The 20,061-nt window shown below is 39.2% G+C and overlaps 1 protein-coding gene across 6 annotated transcripts in view; it reads left to right on the plus strand.

Moving 5' to 3' along the window:
• Positions 1-20,061, plus strand: part of rxraa (retinoid X receptor, alpha a) — a 244,571-nt gene that overhangs the window by 150,724 nt on the left and 73,786 nt on the right. For all 6 annotated transcript variants that reach the window (XM_067424622.1, XM_067424623.1, XM_067424628.1 and 3 more), the window contains one exon: positions 5,548-5,658. In XM_067424622.1, coding sequence (XP_067280723.1) covers positions 5,548-5,658 — 111 coding nt within the window. The remainder of the gene's footprint in view (positions 1-5,547; positions 5,659-20,061) is intronic.

Raw genomic sequence — 20,061 nt, forward strand, 5'->3', positions numbered from 1 at the left:
AAATTTGAGCATATCTGAAGCATTTCAAAGAGTGTTTGCTTTCATTAGACCCCTTTTCTCTGGGACTGTGATTGAGAACTTCCTTTTCCTTTTTTGTGGTGGTTCCTGTCCTTCTGCATTACCCGTGTTTTTGGAAAAGCCGAGGTTGACTGGGAGCCTTAGCTCATGTGTTAAAGCGGTAATTTTCAGTGACATCGCTCAGAGCAAGCGGGGATGTGTCATTGTCCGCCCTTCACTGGTTATACAATACGGAATCTGTTGGGCTGAAATGAAGGTGATTCACTTCGTCGGCCTTTTAGGCAAGAGCTAATGGGCCCCGCTGACGGGTCGAGCCAGGAAATGAGGGATATGCCACAGGGAAACGTGTCCCCAATGGCCTAAATTCATTTTGATGACCGTCACTGATTACTGCCTATTTATTTCAGCCATGTTCAAGCCTTGTTTTACATGCTTAATTTGGTTAACACTTGCTGGATTTGTCTGATGTTTAACACACTGGATGAAGTGTGCCCCTGAATGCAGAAGTGTGAGACCTTTAATACTTTTCCTTTTTTGCCATCCTTTTCACTGGCAGACTTTTGCTGTGTTAACAAATTGGCTTCCACTTTAATCTTTGCAAATTCTTCAATAAGCAATGACTAATCACCTGATTTACATAACATGTTTTTCATTAATGCATATTTAAGCTACTCCATTTTTAAAAAATCAGCTTATTGGTTTCATTTAGATAGTACAGAGCCCCTAAAGCAGCGTTTCTCAAAGTGTGGGGTGCGCCCCACTGGTGGGGAATAGAGACATGACAAGTGGGGCACGACAAACGGGAGGAAATGTGTTAATTTTTTGTGCCCATCTCTATTAACCTTTTGAGCGGTCCCACATGGGATTTTTATTTCTATGCCCCTGAGAGTACGGACCCACATATGGGTTTTTAGAATGTTTAGTGACGTGACATAACTGTCAGATTCAAACGGTGGGACGCGCTTCGGCTGGCACTGAGCCAGATGCATACGCGCTCAGCTCTTGACATACGTCATGCAGTGTTTTCAACCGCATACTGTTTATTTTAGGTTTAATTTAATAGGTAACATTTAAATACACAAGTACTAGTAAAACAATACATTTAGAATACACACTGGTGTCTTTGGAAGCAGCAATAACAATCCATTCAAATATAATTGGCCGACATGTTTTATTCATATCAGATACACATAGTGTAAGTAACTATAAAGTTTGCTCGATTCTTCTCCCAGTTCACCGGTCACTTACTTATTCCAGGAGAAGCTGATGAATATACGTACTGCAAATCCGATTGACAGGACTCTGAACTGCGGTGCATTTGTTCAAACGTGGCAGCGCCCATCTCACATTATAGATCAAAATCAAGATCATTTATAAAGGGGTTTAAATGGCAAAACACACCTACAATTGGATTATTAGACAGTTGATGACATGGTAAGCAAGTATGTCAATATTTTGAATAAAAAATAAAAAAACGTAATAAAAGCGATACATCTGTAATTCAGCGCTATTTTGATTGTGGTGAGTCACATGATAAACATGACGCGTTGCCATAGAAACATTAAGATGAAACGTTCTAAAATAACGTTGCCTTAAAAAAAACTCAGCTAAAATATTTTGACTGTACACATGAAAGTTTTAAATGTGATGTTAATCAAATAAATGTTAACAGGCAAACTTAAAGCCTAGATAATTACCATTTTGTTGGGTGATTGGGGACAGGTGGGGCTCGTGGCCCTTCCCTACCTCCAAAGTGGGGAATGGCAGAAAAAATTTGAGAAACACTGCCTTAAAGGGACATGGTGAAGGAAAAAAAAGAGATGGAGGAAATTTTTGTCAATGCTTTTGCGTTAACCAGGTAAACTTTGCATTCCCTCGCAAAAACCTGTTGCATTCCGCCAATTAAACTTTGCATTCGCTCACAAGGAGCTCAAAAGTTTTTGTGAGCGAATGCAAAAACCCATCTGTTTTTTTCCCTTTAGGGGCTCTGTAAGATAGAGCATTAATATTCAAAACTTTCTTTAATAGATAAATCTAAATTATTAACTCCCTTTTGATGTTCTGTTAAAACTAAATGCTATTGTGGTTTTCTGTCTTTTTCTTCTACTTTTCCCATAACGTTCATAGTGAACAAAACATTTACAAAAACTACAAAAAAGGTATAACTCAAGTCTATCTTTAGACTCTTCTCTTTAACAGTTTGGAGATAGGAAATTTAAGTTAATGATGATATTCATTTCCTTTTAACCTGTTAGCATTATAAATAAGCTGAAGTCAAGAACTAGATTAGTCTGATTCATGGACAACTCATTTGGCAAATGTGGTCACTGGGAATTTTAGCTCTATGGAAATCACACTATGAAGATTTTTCAGAAATTGTTCCACTGGAAAAATAACAGCAAATGGGTTTGCAACTACTGGAAGCCCGTTTTCATTTTTGGGCAAAGTTACATAGTTAGATTGTTGCTGTCCCTTTTCCTGTCCAGCACTTTTCAAAGGTTCTTTTTCCTCTTTAAACGGCTCATAATAGCTCTATTACCATGGCTTAGTATAGTCTTAAGCTTCTTCGTTCCTCTGTCAATTCCACGTTTTTGTCATTTTAATCAAATAGCTGCAGCAGGTGCATAACAGGCAGGCCATACCGTTTCCTGTACCACCCCCACCATCCACCCCACCCCCCTTTGACCAAAGCATCAGCATCCCAGCCAGCTTATCATGGGGAACTAATTCAATATCCCTGTGCCTGATTTAAATGTCATTGGCTGAGCTCATCTGGAATGACATGTTTTTCATGGTGGAAGTAAAGGCGCTTTATTGAGCAGGGACCAGAGCGGGGGGATGCAGCTGCCCTTCGCTCTTCATGTTCGCTCCAATCCGAAAGGTCTACGAGCTTTTTAAGATCATTCGGTGCACATTCAGTGCAAGCTCGCACATCCTATCTCTCATTGACTCTGTGAGTCATCATGCATCCTTAGCTGACTTGTGAAAGTAGACTAAAGCAAAAGTTACATCCTCAAATGTCATTCAGTCTTCTAGCACAGTGTTTTAATTTGCGCTCTCTATTTTAGGATTTGTTTTAATATTGACTTTTTGCAGTTTGTTTGCTTTTTTAAGGGTTTTAATCCAAGTACTTAAGGGGATAGTAGATACCTTACCTATTCACCATAATTGTCACAGTGAATTATTTCTGCAAGTGGACAATTGAGTTGACTCAAGAACCAGATAAGTTTGATTCATGAATAAATCATTTAGGGTGCATCTCAGTCAGCTCCCTTAGGTTGCAAATCAATATATTGTGTACATGAGTTGGGACCCGGGCTTACTATACATTAATGTACTGATGACTCCATTTACAGCAACACAACCACATCCTCATTTTACAAAGTCGCTACTGGTATTAATGAACAACAGCAGAACTATTTTTCTGACATTATTTTTGCAATGATATTTAAAATACAAGAGTAAAGTAAAGAAAAGAATTTGATTGTTGCATATCCCTTCAACATATCAGATGTAAATTAATTATGAATGATATCAAGATTTATGTTCACTTACCTGTATATCAATGTTAGTTTATCGTGAAATATAATTAACTGTTGTTTAAAAAAAACATAAAAACAATTTTGTCATGATGTGTATTGAGTTGGCTCATACAATTTATCTTTCACCAGAGACAGCTTTGGTTTCCCCCGAATTTCTGTTAATAGCGAGCATCAATCACTTCCTGGATTACATGGTGCATTTTAGGGAGCGAACGTTTCAGTGCACTATAAAGATTTTCCGAATGAAGACAGACCTTAAAACAGCTGACTTCCTTCCTAGTGAACTAGGGAGTGAATTAGTCACACCCTTAAGCTGTTGTTGTGAACTGAGTCGTCTGATTCATTTGAAAAGATCTCAAAATATAAATTTTCATTTTTTTCTCTCCAAAAAACATGGTACATAGCACACACGTATAGTCATATAGTCTACTATAATATATATTATATATATATTATCCTATATTATTTTGAAATATAGGATATTCCTCAAATGTAACTTTTGTTTTCCACAGAAGAAAGTCATACAGATTTGAAATTAAACTAGAGTGAGTAATGTTCATTTGTGGGTCAGCATGTCCCTTTAAGATTAAATATTGATTGACAGCAAACCCCTCGCAGTTGCCATTCTGTGATCTCTGCACGTGGGTGATGATATCAGTTAACCCATTGTACCAGCGAAAAGGTCCCTGTGTGAGGAAAATCAGGCCAAAACCTCTGAGATGCACAGCATGGTGTCTTACCCTGATCCCTGCAGGCATGCCTGTATCATCTGGCCTTTTGCCCATACTGAGTCATCCGCCTCCGATCTCACCCTTGCTCCTTTCTTAACTCCCCCCTGGCGTTTTTTTTTTTTTTTTTTTACCCCTTGCCTCCTGACTTGCATGTCTGCCAGCCTCTCGGGTTGTGGGGTAGAGAACAGGGAAAAACAGGGAAATGTGAGAGGTTGGCGGGGGTTTACCACGGCACATAGCGAGGCAGTATACGAGGCAGGACAAGTCAAAGTTATTGCTTCTTTAAAAGATCAATTTTGAAATATAAAGGGCAAAGAAACATCTGCGCTGCCAAGTCTGCCAGTCTGGGGGCAATCAGAAATGCATCTTTTTTCAGCCAAAGTTGTACTCTAAAATGGCTACAATAATTGTAGTCTATTGTAATGCAATATTGTGAATGTCATGCTTTAGTTAGCCATGTTCCATAAAAGGGTTGTTGACCCAAAAATAAAAATTCTGTCTCACTCACTCTCATGTCGTTCCACACCCATAAGACCTTCATTCATCTTCAGAACACAAATGAAGATATTTCCTCTGCAATGTTTTTACCACTTTCAAGGCCCAGAAAGATAGTAAAGAGATTGTTAAAATAGTCCTTGTGAATACAGTGGTTCAACCTTATTGTTATAAAGCGACAAGAATACTTTTTGTACGCAAAAATAAAAACCCAAACGACAACTTTATTCAACAATTTTTTTTCTCTTCCATTTCAACCTCTAATGCTGGTCACACGAGCACAGTGATGCATTAGTGTAGTACTGAGTCAGGAGTCACATAGACTGTTTTTACTACGTTTCGGTGCCTTGAAACTGGTAAAAATGTACAAGTCTATGGGGTGTCAGAAAGCGCTCGGATTTCATTAAAAAAATTCTTAATTTGTGATCCAAAGAGCGAAGGTTTCGGGTTTGGAACGACACGAGGGGGAGTGATTAATGACAGAAATTTATTTTTTGGCTGAACTAACCTTTTAAGTTATGAAGAAAGCATATTCACAACACTTCCATTCTTACTAGCATGTAAGAATTCATGTCAACTTAATTCATGTCATTTTGTGGAGATAAAAGGTTATTTATTCATGTTATGTTAATAGTTTACATTCTGTTTAAAGGTTTAAACCATTGTCAACTGTTATTTGACATTACAGTTATGTTGACAAAATAGTTTCAACGTTATGATTTACATGTAGCAAAGATAAATCTTGTATGTTTTTCCCGTAGGGTTCCTGAAGCCCCAGTGCTCGATACCACCGCCACCTCAGAGAGGACGAGCAGAAGCATGTACGTGTTTCAGCGGAATGTGTGCTCTTCATCAGCGCAGACTTTCTACAGGTAACGTATTCGTATTCAGGACTGCACAATCACTTATGTTCTCCGCAGCACATAAACTTCTCGCAATGATTCAACTTCTGGCAGCTGTGTAGCTCCACCATAAAATAATTCTGCCTTTTGTGTGCGTCAACTGTTCCCATGAAACCGTATGGTTCTTACTTTGAAGAACACTCAAGATGCATGCATAAATCAATGCATTGAAGTCATTTAGAGCCCTAAACGGATTTCCACCGTTCTCAGCTATAACTCATGCCAAATGTGTCTGGTCTTGTATTATGTCTGTGTCTGCAAGAACTAAGACACATCTTGTGGCACATGTGTACACATACAAACACACACTCTAATATTAAATAGTGTCTGGCCCCCTTCAAATCTTTTGGTCCTGCAGTGTGTTATTTACAGTTTGTTATGCTAGAGCTGATGGGCTGACGGACATGTTAGCAACCAGTCTTCTCAGAGTGATCCTTATGTGGTAGAGTTACAGCACATTCCTGCTGTGTCATGTGGAGAATGATATACTGTTGGTTTGCGTGGAAGCATATTTTGTTACATGCCTTTAAGTGTGTTGTCTTAACATACAGTGGAGTAACCTCTAGATCAGTTCATGAGCAAATGATGACTGATTCATTTAAAAAAAAAGGGGGTTTCATAAAAGACTCCTGAATCAATTGAGTTCATAATCCTGTAGGACAGTGGGTCTCAGTTGGTTTTGTGTCTAGATTTTTCCAAACTTAATGCTAAAATTGTTCATCATACAAAACTGTCAATGTCCTCCCATTGAAACACAGAAATGAATTAATTTTACAGTTTGGATGAGGACACATGTCCTTATTTTGACTCTGTTGAAATAATCGACTGATTAATTGTTCAGTTTGCCCCGACAGATGACCTTTGACGTTACCAACAAAAGCATATGTAAAACTCATATTATTGAGAAGCCTGATAATTTAGCTATTCTTTTAGGTTGAATTAGTTGCATAAAATGTTTTGCCCTATCATAACAGATGTGCAACTCTTTTTGACATCAGATGTGAACCACTGATATGGGAAACACACTTATGTGTATGTATATAAATGATTCAGTTCTGTGACCCTACACATGTGCCAGGTGCATTGTGAGAGACCTCATCCATATGCTATTCAAATGAAATACCATTTTGATTCATCTCTTTGATTTTGCTTTTATAATGGGATTGGTTTTGACAATCACTTCTTGGACTTTTTTTTATTTTTATGAAAGCCCCAAAGGGTTCAGCGTTCACTCAGAAGCTCAAGTTGAAGGCTTGTTTATCCCTCAAGTACCCATGTGATTGATTGGATGCCTGTTTTATACTCTCTCAACCCTGAAAGGCATGGCAAGCATGTTTCAATAGCCACTGCAGACGGTCCACGTGCATCATTTACAACAAAGGGCTACTTTTATAGATGGTATACAGAGAGATTTCCTTGGTTTAGTTAGTTTAGCCATTCGTGCTCAAGTCGTTCTGTTTGTGAATTTTTTTTAATATTTCTGCAAGCTGGCGTGGTGGTCTTGAGACGCTCCAGAGAGCTTTGGCAACTCAAATAAGTTTGCCTATAAAAATGATTTCTGTCTACATATTGTCTTTTCCAAGCCCATAATGGAGCTTGTGGAGAACGAGTCTTTAAAACCCTGCGTGGTGCTCAGCAGTCTGTTCGCGGTGAAACGGTTACTGTGGAAACCCTGTGGTCTGGTGTGGTGGCTAGCCTAACTGGAGTCGCTCGTTTATAGAAGTAGTAGTAGTGTTTCTAATTAGGGAATGTGTTTCCGTAAATCTCTTCAGAGCGGGAGGATGTGTTCCAGTCTTAGCTTGTTGCTTGTAACGCGGTGACCAAAATCACACATTAGAGCGAGGAAGATGACATGGGTTCGTTGGCGAACAAAAGCGGGCAAAGGAACGTCAGCCGGGGAGATCTGAATCCCTGATGTGGCGGCACTTTGGCTTCCAGTGGTTTTACATTGTTTTCCTTTTTTTATTTTTACAAAGCATACCCTTACTGGAAAGAGACCGTGAGAAACACGGCATCCTTATTCAGTTCCAACTTCATTTCAAAGGCGCTCGTTTTTTTATTAATATTATTTTTTTTATAAAAGGGCTCGTATGATGTGCGCAAGAGGGAGCACTTAAAAAAACTGCTGCGGAGGGGCCTCACAATGCCGTCCTTGTACTGCGATCTGGGCTCTTCTTGCTGCAGCGAGTAGAGGAATGGAAAAGATTATCCACAGGAATGTCTGGGGTGCCCTCAAACACAGCGCTCCGCGTGACCGGCCAATGGGAGAGCTCAGCCGAGTGGTGGGCTAATTTTTTCCTGATGAACTCAGCCGCCTGCTTCATAATGGAGTCTGATTGCCAGCGCTGAACTCACATATGGTCCATGTTTGGAGAGCCCCAATGACAGGACCACTTCTGTAGCGGGCAGAAGGGGACGATCGCTGGTTCAGTCCTTTTGTTGTCTCATTAGGGTTGGGTAAGGACAAGGGTTTAGTCAGACTAATTTCAGCCCACTTTCTCCTTCAGGTGTGGGTGTTTTTTTTCTTTAATTGTTCACTTTTTATTGATATCACTTAACTTAAGATCAAGTTACACCCCAAAGCCAAACCTTAACTATATTATTAAGCCACACTTAATTATATTGGTTGGGTCTCGGTGCATCTCTCGGCTTCATAAATTCTCCCAATTAATTTGGAGGCTATTTATTGCCCTGGGTTCTTGGAAACAAGTTTTGCGGTCCCATTACGACAAGTGGTGGTAGAATTAACTGCATAAATGACTTATTATGTTTGAGGTGGGTGTGTTTTAGCTCGGTGGAACGTCCCCAGCAGCCTATAGAGAGACAAAAAGAAAATGTGGGCCAGCTTCCCGAGGCCAAAGCATGTGTTTGTAGACCTTGTGGTCGTACGGGAAGGGGAAGGGGCATTCCGGGGTCGAAGGTGAGGGAGGTCAAGGAAAGGAGCTTGTTAGCTGCAACATGTTCCGCACTCCTTGTTTTTTAATTGGCTCTTGTTGGCGTCCATGCACGCCCTCACCACTTCCTGTTGGCCTGGGGCCGCCAGAAAGGGGCCTGGAAACTCCAACTTGTTGATTATAGAGTCGGGCTCTTTATTCACTTTGAAATCCATCACTACCCGACGTACAGGCTATTTTAATGGTCATATTTATTTAAACTGGGCTTCAAAGGTAACCCAGCGGAGAAATAACAATTCGCCTGACATTTTTTAACATGTCTTTGTCATATGTACTCATGTTGGTTTACATTCTCACAGTGAGCCTAAAGTCTGTCATTATTTGGGTTGTGGTTGCCAAAAGGGTTTGGGCTAATTGGATTTCGAAGTTCATTTTCATCAGTTATGTGATAAAGACCTGGCAGCAGTCCTAAAAACTCCAGCCACCCCCGGTTTCTGCACCAATGAACACATTCCATACGTCGGTAGTGTAACGAGGAGAAGAAAAAACTAAACGTTTGATGTGATCTCATCTGGGAGAGTCGTTTTACTTTATTCCCTCATCAGCCCCATGTAAACATTGGGAGAAAAGTGGGAGTCATGTGGCCCGTTGTGATGGAGTATTCCCTGTGACACTGTCAAGCACTTTTTGTGCTAATCTGCCAGCTAATTGAAAGCAGCTTGCTTTCATGTGCTGTGTTACAATGCCCATGCCTCTTGAAATAAAAATGATAGAGGACACATCTGTGATATTGGCTTTAAATGGATGTTTCTTAGATCAGAGATGTCAGGCGCTGTGATGTATTGGAAGAGAGCGCAGTGTGTTTGTCAGAAGACGATGTAATGCAGGCCATTGAACAGGCATTTTTTTAACTATTAACAATTATCTGGAGTGAAATATCTTTAAATACCCTATTGTTTCAAATATTAGACCACCCTAAATAGAAGACGATGCACTTTTTGGAAAAAGGATTTTTGAAGACCAAATCTTTTTTTTTATATAAAGAAAAGGATTTTATTTGAGCAGAGTTTTCTTATTGCATAGGCTATTTTTCCTATTTTAATGTGTGTATTGAAACTATGAAAAATACTTTAAACATAAAAATACGTTTAAACATAAACACTTGATCATACCATAAAATAACCTGTAGTTCTCATCGGATGACTGACTTCTCACCTTTGTTATGTATTGTGACAGATCTGAGATATCACCTTTTTCCTTAGGCTGATCACCTAGCGCTGAAAAAACAACAGTTTCTCCCTGAAGTTGAAGGGCAAGCGCTGGGAAAGACTTGGTCTTCGGCATAATGCTAATCCATTACGCCGCATCATTCTTACGCCGCATCAAAATGGCTGTTTTAAAATAATTTAACTTTTTGTTATTATAATTATTATAAATAATATAGTTTTAAAGTTTTCCTGAACACTCTCTCCCATTGGAATCCTTGCGAGTGTCATCAAGATTAATCTCTGGTGCGATACACTTGCCTGGAGAGCCCACCCACTAAGGTTGGGTACCGAACTCTACTTTTAAGTACCGATTCACATTAGTTAAATCGGTACCACATTTCGGTACCTGAGAACGCATCTTGTGAAATAGTGTCTGTGAATATTAAACAGCAAAAAGGCTATTTACGAATCCTGCGTGCTTGTGTGAATGAACGGTGCTGATCCGCAGTTTTTTTACCCCACACACACAGAATTGCATGTGACGGTCACGTGTTTCCATCTCATACAAAGACATAAGCGCATGTCCGTCATCTCCAGAGCCTCTCTGAGAGTCACATCATGAGCATTTCACTGTTTAATTTGAGAAAAACTACAGTCACGTCATAAACTCACAGAAACTCAAAGGTCTTCAAAGCAACCCGTCAAAATAAAAGTTTAGGTTAAACTTGACAAACATATTAGCATTGTACAGTAGAATTTAGATACGTCTCAGTGTAATAATAATACTAACACTAATGTAATGATCATAAACTATCAAAACTTTAAGTAATATATCTAAGTAATATATTTAAGTAATATATTTTATGTATATAAAATATATTATATATGTTGTGCAGCTTTGTTTGACAAAAAAGTTTCATTACATTAAAAGATAAATTAATGTTTTATGTCTTCATTCGATTACGTGAAAATATACAACACAGAATTTGTGGAAATCTTTTCATAGAAATTGAATTTAAAAGAAATATAATATAGTTGTTTTTATAAATTCAATTAAGCAGCTATAGCCTACCCTACTATTTACTGGTAAATATTACAGTGAACAAATATCACAGACAATGGCAGACCAAGGTAGCTCTGACATAATGTCAATAACACTTCTAGAAATGACTTACAGTTTTTGCACAGTTATTGAAGTATCTTTTAAGTAAAGAAAAAAGGTACCGTTGGGTACCGGTACAGGTTCAAATGTGATTTTTTTTTTTTTTAAATGTGAACCACACATACTGTTCTGATTGGCTGTGGTTTTTTGATTGATTTGTCGCATCTCATAGTCACGTTGCATCTCGTGTGGACAGAGAAGTTGCTTGTCGCTGGAATCTTAGCATGTCGTGTGTAGTTAGGACACAGTGTAAGACTAGGTATCACATTGCATGTCTTTTTTTTGTGGCAAAATGGAGAAACAATTCTGCTATACACTGGCTTAGAACACCAATGCAACCACATAGTCAAACGTTTACCACAAATGACTGCAAGTGAACATGCACTGTACCCTAAAAAGCTTATAGACTATATGGAATTATATGGAAGTGTGTGTGTGTGTGTGTGTGTGTGTGTGTGTGTGTGTGTGTGTGTGTGTGTGTGTGTGTGTGTGTGTGTGTGTGTGTGTGTGTGTGTGTGTGTGCACGCGCACTTATCATACACGAATTAATTTATTGACCATCTCTGAAGGTAAGCCCAGCTGACATTCCTACAGTTACATGCCAGCCAATCAGAGATAGAGAGACAGAAAGAGCATGTGTGAAACAAAAGTGTTAGTGGCAAAAGTTAGAGAGATGGGGCCAAAACTGGAGGAGGAAGCAAAAGAAACAAGTAAAAAAAAAAAAGAAAGAAAGTGAGTTAAAAACAGAGGAAGTGGAGCTCACATTGGCATAGTGTGACAGCAGCCGCTCGTTGTGTCTGGGTCAGGAAAAAAATTTGGAACGACTAAGCCTTTGATAAATCTTTGAGCTCTTAATCTCTCTGTGCCACCATCACAGTGAAATCCTATCTCATTGTCACAGCTGACCGAGGGGGTTGGTGGGCGGCAACGCCATGTCTCGCACTGCATCTCACTGCCTTCTGGGATATGCAGCCTGTCTGTTTCGTCATTTAAGATTTCATTTATGGTGATCATGGCTCGAGGTCACTTTTGAAGTCCACATCAAATCAAAAATAATCCTATTTACTGTTCGTATTATGATTTAAATAATGCACATTATGTCAGGAAAAAAAAACTTTTTGTTTATAATTTCTCAGCTTCTTAAAAAAAAAAAATTATGTTAGAAATGTAAACAATTGGCTGACATTCTTAAAGAACACTGCTTTTTTCGCTCTAAATTTAGATATGTTTACAGTGCAACTGACTGCTGGAAATGGACTGAAATGACTCATTATTTCCAACCACAGTAAAATATTACAAATAGACTGTTATTTGTTTGCACCAAGCACTGTTTTAGGTTCACACTTAGGGTGACATATAAAAACAATTGCAAATTTGATATATTGTGGCGTCAGAACCTTTTTTCTTTTTTGCATTCAGCTTGCGCAACAATATATTCTTGCATACCACAGTAAGACATTCAGTGAGGCCCATCTAAATAAACTGGCCGATCTGGGTGATTTATATATTGATCCTGGTTTTCTTCCGGATGAATGCGTGCGGCTGTCCGCACATAAATTACAGTAGTTATATCCAGAGCTTCTCACTTATCTGTGACTGAAAAATACAGACTCTTTAGAACGCAGCACACTGGCTGTTTGTGTGTGATTTGCTTGTTTGTGTGCATGCGTTTATGGAAGATGAGCTCCAAGTGTTGTTTGGATGGACGCCTCCACTGAAGTCATCTGATTCTAATATGCATAAGATCCGTCCTGCCAGGGACAACAGGATGCTCTGGATCAGACACTCATAGGTTCACTGTGCATGCTGATTTTACAAACATAACGTACTGACATACTTTAGCACTGATCTTTCATGCTCCTTATGGATGGATGGGGGACAAATTCAAAGGTCGTTGGAATTCTGTGCAAAAATAGTTTGGATTGGAAAAAATGATGCACGTTTTGAGTCATTTTGACTCAGAAGCATATTTATAATTCTGAACAGTTTTCAGAGATTATTACCAGGATATTCATTGTTCCAAAGTGTGAGGTCAGTAAGATATTTTTTTTCCCCATGTTTTTGAGAGATGTCTCTTATGCTTACCCATATCTCCCTTATGCTTCCTCTAACGGCAAAGCAGAATTTTTAGCAGCCATTAAGGCCGGTGTTCACTGTCACAAATCATTCTAACATGCTAATTTGGTGCTCACGAATATTTTTATCACCATCGGTTGTGGTGCTCAATATCTTTTTTTTAGGGTTCTTTGATGAATAGAAACTGACCCCAAACATTACATATAAAAAATTATTGTATTTTTATTGTTTTTCATGTATGTTTCTTATGTGTTTAAACATCTCAATTGTTTCGCTTACATCAAATGATACATTGCTACCATTCAAAGATGCAATGTACAGTAACATGCAGATTGCGTTTCGCCGTACGTCTGCACATCGTCTGTTTGTTAACTGGACCGTGCCTTAGGCTTAGCAGTTGTCAAAGCTCAGGTGTCCTTTGGAAAACGCACGGTCAGTTAGCTCTATCCACAAAAGCTCAAGGAAGCTGATTTCCCTTAGGGTGACCACTAAGAGCTTGAGAGGGCATGGGGGGCTCGTAGGGGAGGTCATGAATGGGGTTCTGTTGGTATTTTGATGCTGAAATGATAAGACACACGTGGCATTATATCCAACCCTGCGGCGGAGGTTTGTAGGCAACTTGAGTGATTGTTTGATCCGAAAGCCACCAAGAGCTGATCTTACGATGACCAAGGTCAATGTTCAGACACTTTCCATCTTTGTCAATTTTTTATACAGAGGGCAGGCGGTCACTGAATGAAAGGAGATTGTGACCTTGTAATGTCATACAGTTTGCAACAGCTAACGGAGTGTGCTAATTTGCTGCAAAGCATGCTGGGATATAGTCAGAATGGGACAAAGGTGTTACTTGTTGTCGATGTTTGCACTGGAAGTGAGTGTTTGGTACTTTTACAGCTAATGGAAATGTCTTGTTTTGGTGCTCTGCTGTTCAGGGACACACAGCTGTGATATTGGTTAATTTTTTTAAAGACTCTATGATTTAGAGTTTCAGCTACCAGGCACAAAAGTGTACTCTATGTGAAGTTTTTTGGTGAAATATACTCTTTAATTTTTTTTTTTTTTATCCATTCATTCTATGGATTTGGCTGCACTCGGGGCTGTTCCAGAGGAATTCTTGCAGAAAGTTGACCTTTTACAACGCACACACACACACACACACACACACACACACACACACACACACACACACACACACACACACACACACTCCCAGTTTCGTAGAGGCTGATGTGCGTATGGGAGGGAGAGAGCAGAGCATGTGTGCCCGAGCGAAACAAACGCCACAGGGGCATCATGTCCACAAGTCCATTACAGCCTGTGACATTGAGCTAATTGACTGATGTGGTCATGTAATAACGAATATATGAAAGTAAAAATCAAACAAAATGCCACCAGGAATGACAGAGAGGGATTTTACATTCGGTGTGAGGGGGGGAAGAGTAAACTCACTCTATATTATATTATTGAACCTGTTGTAGTGGTTGATTAGTTTATTAAATTTACTATTTAAACTTTAATCTTTAAAATCTATGGATGTTAGAGATGAAAAGTCTGAAGAATCGTTTTTTGTTTTGCAGAACTGGTTGGAAAAAAAGCTCGTCATTTGGAAGCTATATATAATTTCCATTTATAACTAAACAAGACAAATTCATTTACATACATTTATTTTAACTTCTAGGCTGAAAAGTGAGATTTTTTCCCCCCTGAATTTTTAGCTTGAGGCCAGTTTTGTGAGCCAGTTCAATTAATTCATTAGAAATATATAATTCAAAAGAATAATTTGTCCATAAATCAAACATTACTAATGCAGGTTTCCAATTAAGTGTTTGGGTCAGATTTCAGTCAAAAATCAAAAGAAAGAAATATGAAAAAATATTTAGCATTATTATTTATTATTATAACAATAATGAAACCCATTTTTTTAAACTCTTTTATTTTAGTAGATTTTTTCCCCTTGATGTTTAGGATGGTGTTTCTTCATGTGCTACGCCTGTTTAGGCCACTGAAAGCCTGCTTACTCTTGAAGAATGCCTTTTTCTTCTCTTTAATGGCCTACAGGGAGGGATTGTGGGTAAACTGGTGTGCATAACTCATTCTAAGAGATGTGCTTTCCTGTTGTTTCACTTCCAGCTTAGCTAGTCATCTATCTCACATTTAGTCCACCTTGTTTCTTGTACTACTTATCTTTTGGAGAAGAGGCCGATTCCAGGAAAGGGTTAACCGTGTGTACGTGACTGAAGCAAGGGCTGTTTTAATGCTTATGAAAGCGGACTGACTTTCTCAGAACATCGTGTCCCTATCTGCTAATGCTCTTCAAGCAAAGATGTACGAATGCAGAGGAAACGATTGGGATTTAAAGCAGAGATTAGTATAAAGAGACACCTCCGCAATGCTTTCCCTTTTTCTGGATTACACTCTGTCATGTATATTTATGTGTAAGTGTGAGTGGGCAACTGTTACTCCAGCTGTGCGGACAATGTTTCTGCCGTTTTACTGCGCGTTGTCTCGCATCTGATTACAGTATAGCCCTCTACAGGGAGCTGTGCAGTTCACTCACATCATGTGTATTCAATCTCTCCACCGATGCAGATTATCGCTGTTTCTCCCCAGCTCCTGCTTTTCTGATAATGCTCAGAAATCAGAAATGGCAAATAAAGCAGCTGTTTGTAACCCAAGCTGTTAATGCGTGTACATTGCTGTTTATTTAACACCTTTCCCGCCATCTGGTCTGTTATATTTCAATGCGCAGCAGACACGTGTGCGGAAGATCAACTGGATTACACAATAGCAACGAGCCCTGCAACCAGTTTTGCCAACATGGCAACTTTGTTGCTAGATTTAGTGACTTTTCAGACCTCTTTAGCGACTTTTCCCCCCCAAAAAAGGGCCTAGGGACAAATCGAGCAACTTCTTTGGAATTGAGTAAAGTTGATGACAGTAAAAAAAAAAAAAAAGTACGTAGTGTCCGTGATGTAACCCATAGGGTCCTGAAGAGCAGTGGGTAAGCCGCAAAGTTGGCAGTTGCCATTTTGGCAGCGCATCATCGAACGTCACTCCCAGATAACTGAAAATGGCCAAAGAGGCGAGATGTGGCTGTATCTGGGGTGACGTGATGACTGATTTACAGACGGCAGACAAATCCACCTGTCACTTTAAGTGACCATGGCCTTAATTATTCAGAACTTTAAGGCTTTATATAATATAAACGAATGAGTTATAAAAAAAAAATCACCCCGCACATTTGTCATGATTGACTAAATTAGCTACATAGACTAAAACCACAATTTGTACCAGGCTGTAAAGTTGGGCATTTGAACATGGAGCCCAATTAGATTCTGCTCCCTTCTGGAGCCTGTCCCTAGTGGCCATTCGATGAATTGCAGTTTTAGTTACTTCCGTATTGGCTTCTAGAAACTGGGGGAGGTTGCTGCTTGGTGCTGACAGGACAGTCAAAGTGACAACAGCCAATCATACTACTTTTCCGGTGTTGCATGAATGCAATTGGCCAGCGTCTGTGCTAGGGTATTTACAAAGGCAATCTGATCGGCCTGTGTTGGTGCTTGAAATTTTTAACTTCTTAACTTCTGCCGCGAGCAGTGGCAGTGACGCTACGCAACAGAACCCACAATTTAGTTTGGCAGTGTTTGATGTCACCCATTCAAAAAAGTGTGAATCGTTGATGAAAATGCCTCGTATGAATAAAGCGTTAATGGGCCATGTTTCGGTCAGTACTTCATATTCATTACATTGTCTGACAACAGAAAAATATATTAATGAAAACAATTTGGTTGTATTAAAATATGTGAACACAGAGTAGTCAAAAAGCAAACAAATGTAAAAGGTTGACTACGCAGAATAGCGAGATTTAGCAGCTTTTCAAACAGGCTTTATCTACTTTCCAATGAAAGAAGCTGGCAACTGTACATAAGACCCACTTTATATAGCACTAATTCACCTGACACTCTTGCTCGTTCGTAGCTCAGTTACTCAAAACCCTGACGCTCATGTGATATGGTAAGGGATGCCAACCGTCCGGATTTAGGCACTTTCCAATTCAGAGCAGGTCGATAACAGGATCACATATGGATTGGACGTCTGGCCAGCGATGAATTACTATGAAAAGCAAAATCCACACTAGGTTTGCACTACACACAATTGCAGGCAATTCTTTGCTCAACAGCAAGCAGAGCTGGCTTTGCTCATCCATCTGCGCGGTTGAAGGTCTATCAGGTTGCCAGTACTCATGGTGTGTTTATGCCGAGAGGATAAACTGAGTTATGGGACTTTTTCTGTGTTTGTGAGAGTCAATTTCTCTTTCACTCCTGTCAGTGTTGCTTATCTGTTGCAAGCAGGTTTCAAACATCACAAGTGGAATAATTTTCAATCTTTAAAAGGTGATAAAATGAGGCAGAATTCACAAAAGAATGACAGCATCCTCAAGGTTGCCATGATTGAGAGCATGTAGCTAGTGTCCTTTTGTTTCTTCTGCTTGTAATCTGTCACTGTTAGTTCCTCCTTGTGTTGATTCAAATGAAGATCACCATTAAAAGCGTATAAAAATTGCTTTCGTAAAATACTTTAATTTTATGCTTTTTGTGTCCCATGTGTCACCTGCCAGAGGTAGAGCGACGTGTAACAAGCCTAGTGTAAGCTGTGACTTATCACCTAACACGCGAGTAACCAGATTACATGCTTTCAGCTAATTGTGGGTCAGAGTTGCAAACAACTTGTCGTCTCCTGATTGAATTGATAAGGCTCAACTCATAAATTATGGACCGTGGAACGTTTTCACCCAACATTGCACCTTTTTTGCTCCCAATTACGAAATTGTGCTCCTGGGAGCATATTTCTTAAGCTAGTAACTGTGTTTTGAAACATGGATGCAGGTTTCGAGTAAAGATTGGCCTTTTTTAAAAAAAAATATTATATTCAAATATTTGTGAACGATAAGTATTGTTTAACGAAAAAGATGTTTTTAACAAACAAGCTACCATCAGCATGTAAGGTGGTCAAGTTGTAAACCGAGGTTATTATATGAATTAAGATCCTATTAAAAATCATTAGTCGTATTAAGTCATTAGCTGGTTCCAGATGGTTATTATCTGTTTCAAGTTGGTCATTGGATGGTGACCAACTTGAAACGGCGGTCTTTCGAATCAGCTTTGACCGCGACTCTGGAAGACTTGGAGTTAAGCTTTTCTTTAAGAAAAGAACAAAGAACGGCACTGAAGTCATTCTTAAAAAGAGAAGATGTGTTCGGAGTTTTAATCTATCAATGAGCTTCGCGTCACGTTGCTCTGGTTGGTGGTAACGTTATCCTATCGTGTGCAGAGGGAATTTGAAAGACATCCGTTTATTCCGCCCCTCGGATTGAGCCCTGTCAATGGTGAGTTCCTCTAACATCTTGATGTGGGTCTGGCTTGTCAGGCTAGGGGAAAGGTACTGTCTTAAGGGTGTTGGTTAAAGGTAGCATGTGAATGTCGCCCGTTTTAGTGGCTAGAGTGACAAACACTTGAGCAAAAGAGGATTTTGAATGTTTCACTTCTCTGTTGATCTGATCTTGCTAAACAACATCAACAACAGCTGCTATGTGCAATTTTAATGCAATCTGAAAACTGTTTTATGTGTAGAGAATTTGAAGCGGCCACAAATGTTTCTCATCCTCCCCTCAGACACTAGCAGATTTGTAAAAAGAGCATTTTGAGCATGTGTTCTGCCTCATGTGCCGGAATTGTTAGTCTGTGTTAGGACTGTTGAGCGCAGTGGGCTTTTTCCATCGGCTCGCTATGTACACTCAGTCTCTCTATTAAATTTCACAAGGCCATTCGAGCACAAGTTTATATATACTGTGTGTGTGTGTGTGTGTGTGTGTGTGTGTGTGTGTGTGTGTGTGTGTGTGTGTGTGTGTGTGCGCATGCGTGAAAGGCCGTGTGTCAAGATCTGTGTATTCTCATAGTGTTCTCATAAAACCTGCATTTGTAAGTGTGTGTGTGCATTTCCCACTGCGCTTCTCTCCAGGAAGAGAGCCTAGAGACTTCCTGTTTGTGCTAAGAGTGAAAGGAAGAGCCTGAGAAGTTAAAGCAGACACAAACGTGATGATAACACACCCACATGCACACACAACTTCATTATGTGCAGTAATAAAAATATAAATTATTTAGTTCTAAAAACAGCAAGCGAGGCGAATTCTTTTTACCTCGTCATTTTTTCTTAATGCGAAGTCTTTTATTTTATTTTTAGGTTAACGTTTGTTGTTAAAATCCATTTTTTTAATCTCCAAAGAGTTATTTACTTAACAATTACAAAAACAAGACAGTAATTTAACTAAAAAGCAGCATCTTTTGTGATGCATCTTTCATCTTCAAGAGTTTTTTTTTTCATCAACAATAATGAAAATTAAATGAAAACCATTAAGTGTACAGAAAAGCATTAATATAAAGAAAACCTTAACAAACCTCAAATAGTTGAAGAAAAAATTGATCATATAATGCATCTTATTTGGCTTATTTTTTTAGATCATCAACAGTACTGTTAACAAGCTGAAAAAAGCAACTTTTCAACATTACATTTAGTAACATTGTTGACGCGATTAACACTTGTCTTCTGTGATGTTCCTCAAACAAACCTATATTTAAAGTTCTCATCTGTGTACACAAATGAATAAAACTGCATTCATTTCCCCTGATAATCGCTTCAATCATCTGGCCTGTTTACAGTCAAACTGATATTCTTTCTTAGCCGTTTTCACATCTGTTTCCAAATACATATGAATACAGAAAGCCATTAAATGTTCACTTTTCTTCTGTGCCACAAAGGAGCTCTGCGGGCTGTCATTTATCAGGACTCCGGGCTCTTTGTTGTAATTGACATGTAATCCGTCGGGTCTTTTCCGCAGAACAGATGTCACAATTGTTGGTGCATTTGCTCATTGCTTGGAGGGAGAGATGGAGGAAAAAGCAAAAAAAGATTTAAAGCCTCTTCGTGGTATACTTCCAATCACAGGCGTATGGCAACAGACAGAGGCTTTCTTAAC

The sequence above is a fragment of the Pseudorasbora parva genome, chromosome 18 (genome assembly GCF_024679245.1).
Source record: "Pseudorasbora parva isolate DD20220531a chromosome 18, ASM2467924v1, whole genome shotgun sequence".
In the NCBI taxonomy this organism is placed as follows: Eukaryota; Metazoa; Chordata; class Actinopteri; order Cypriniformes; family Gobionidae; genus Pseudorasbora; species Pseudorasbora parva.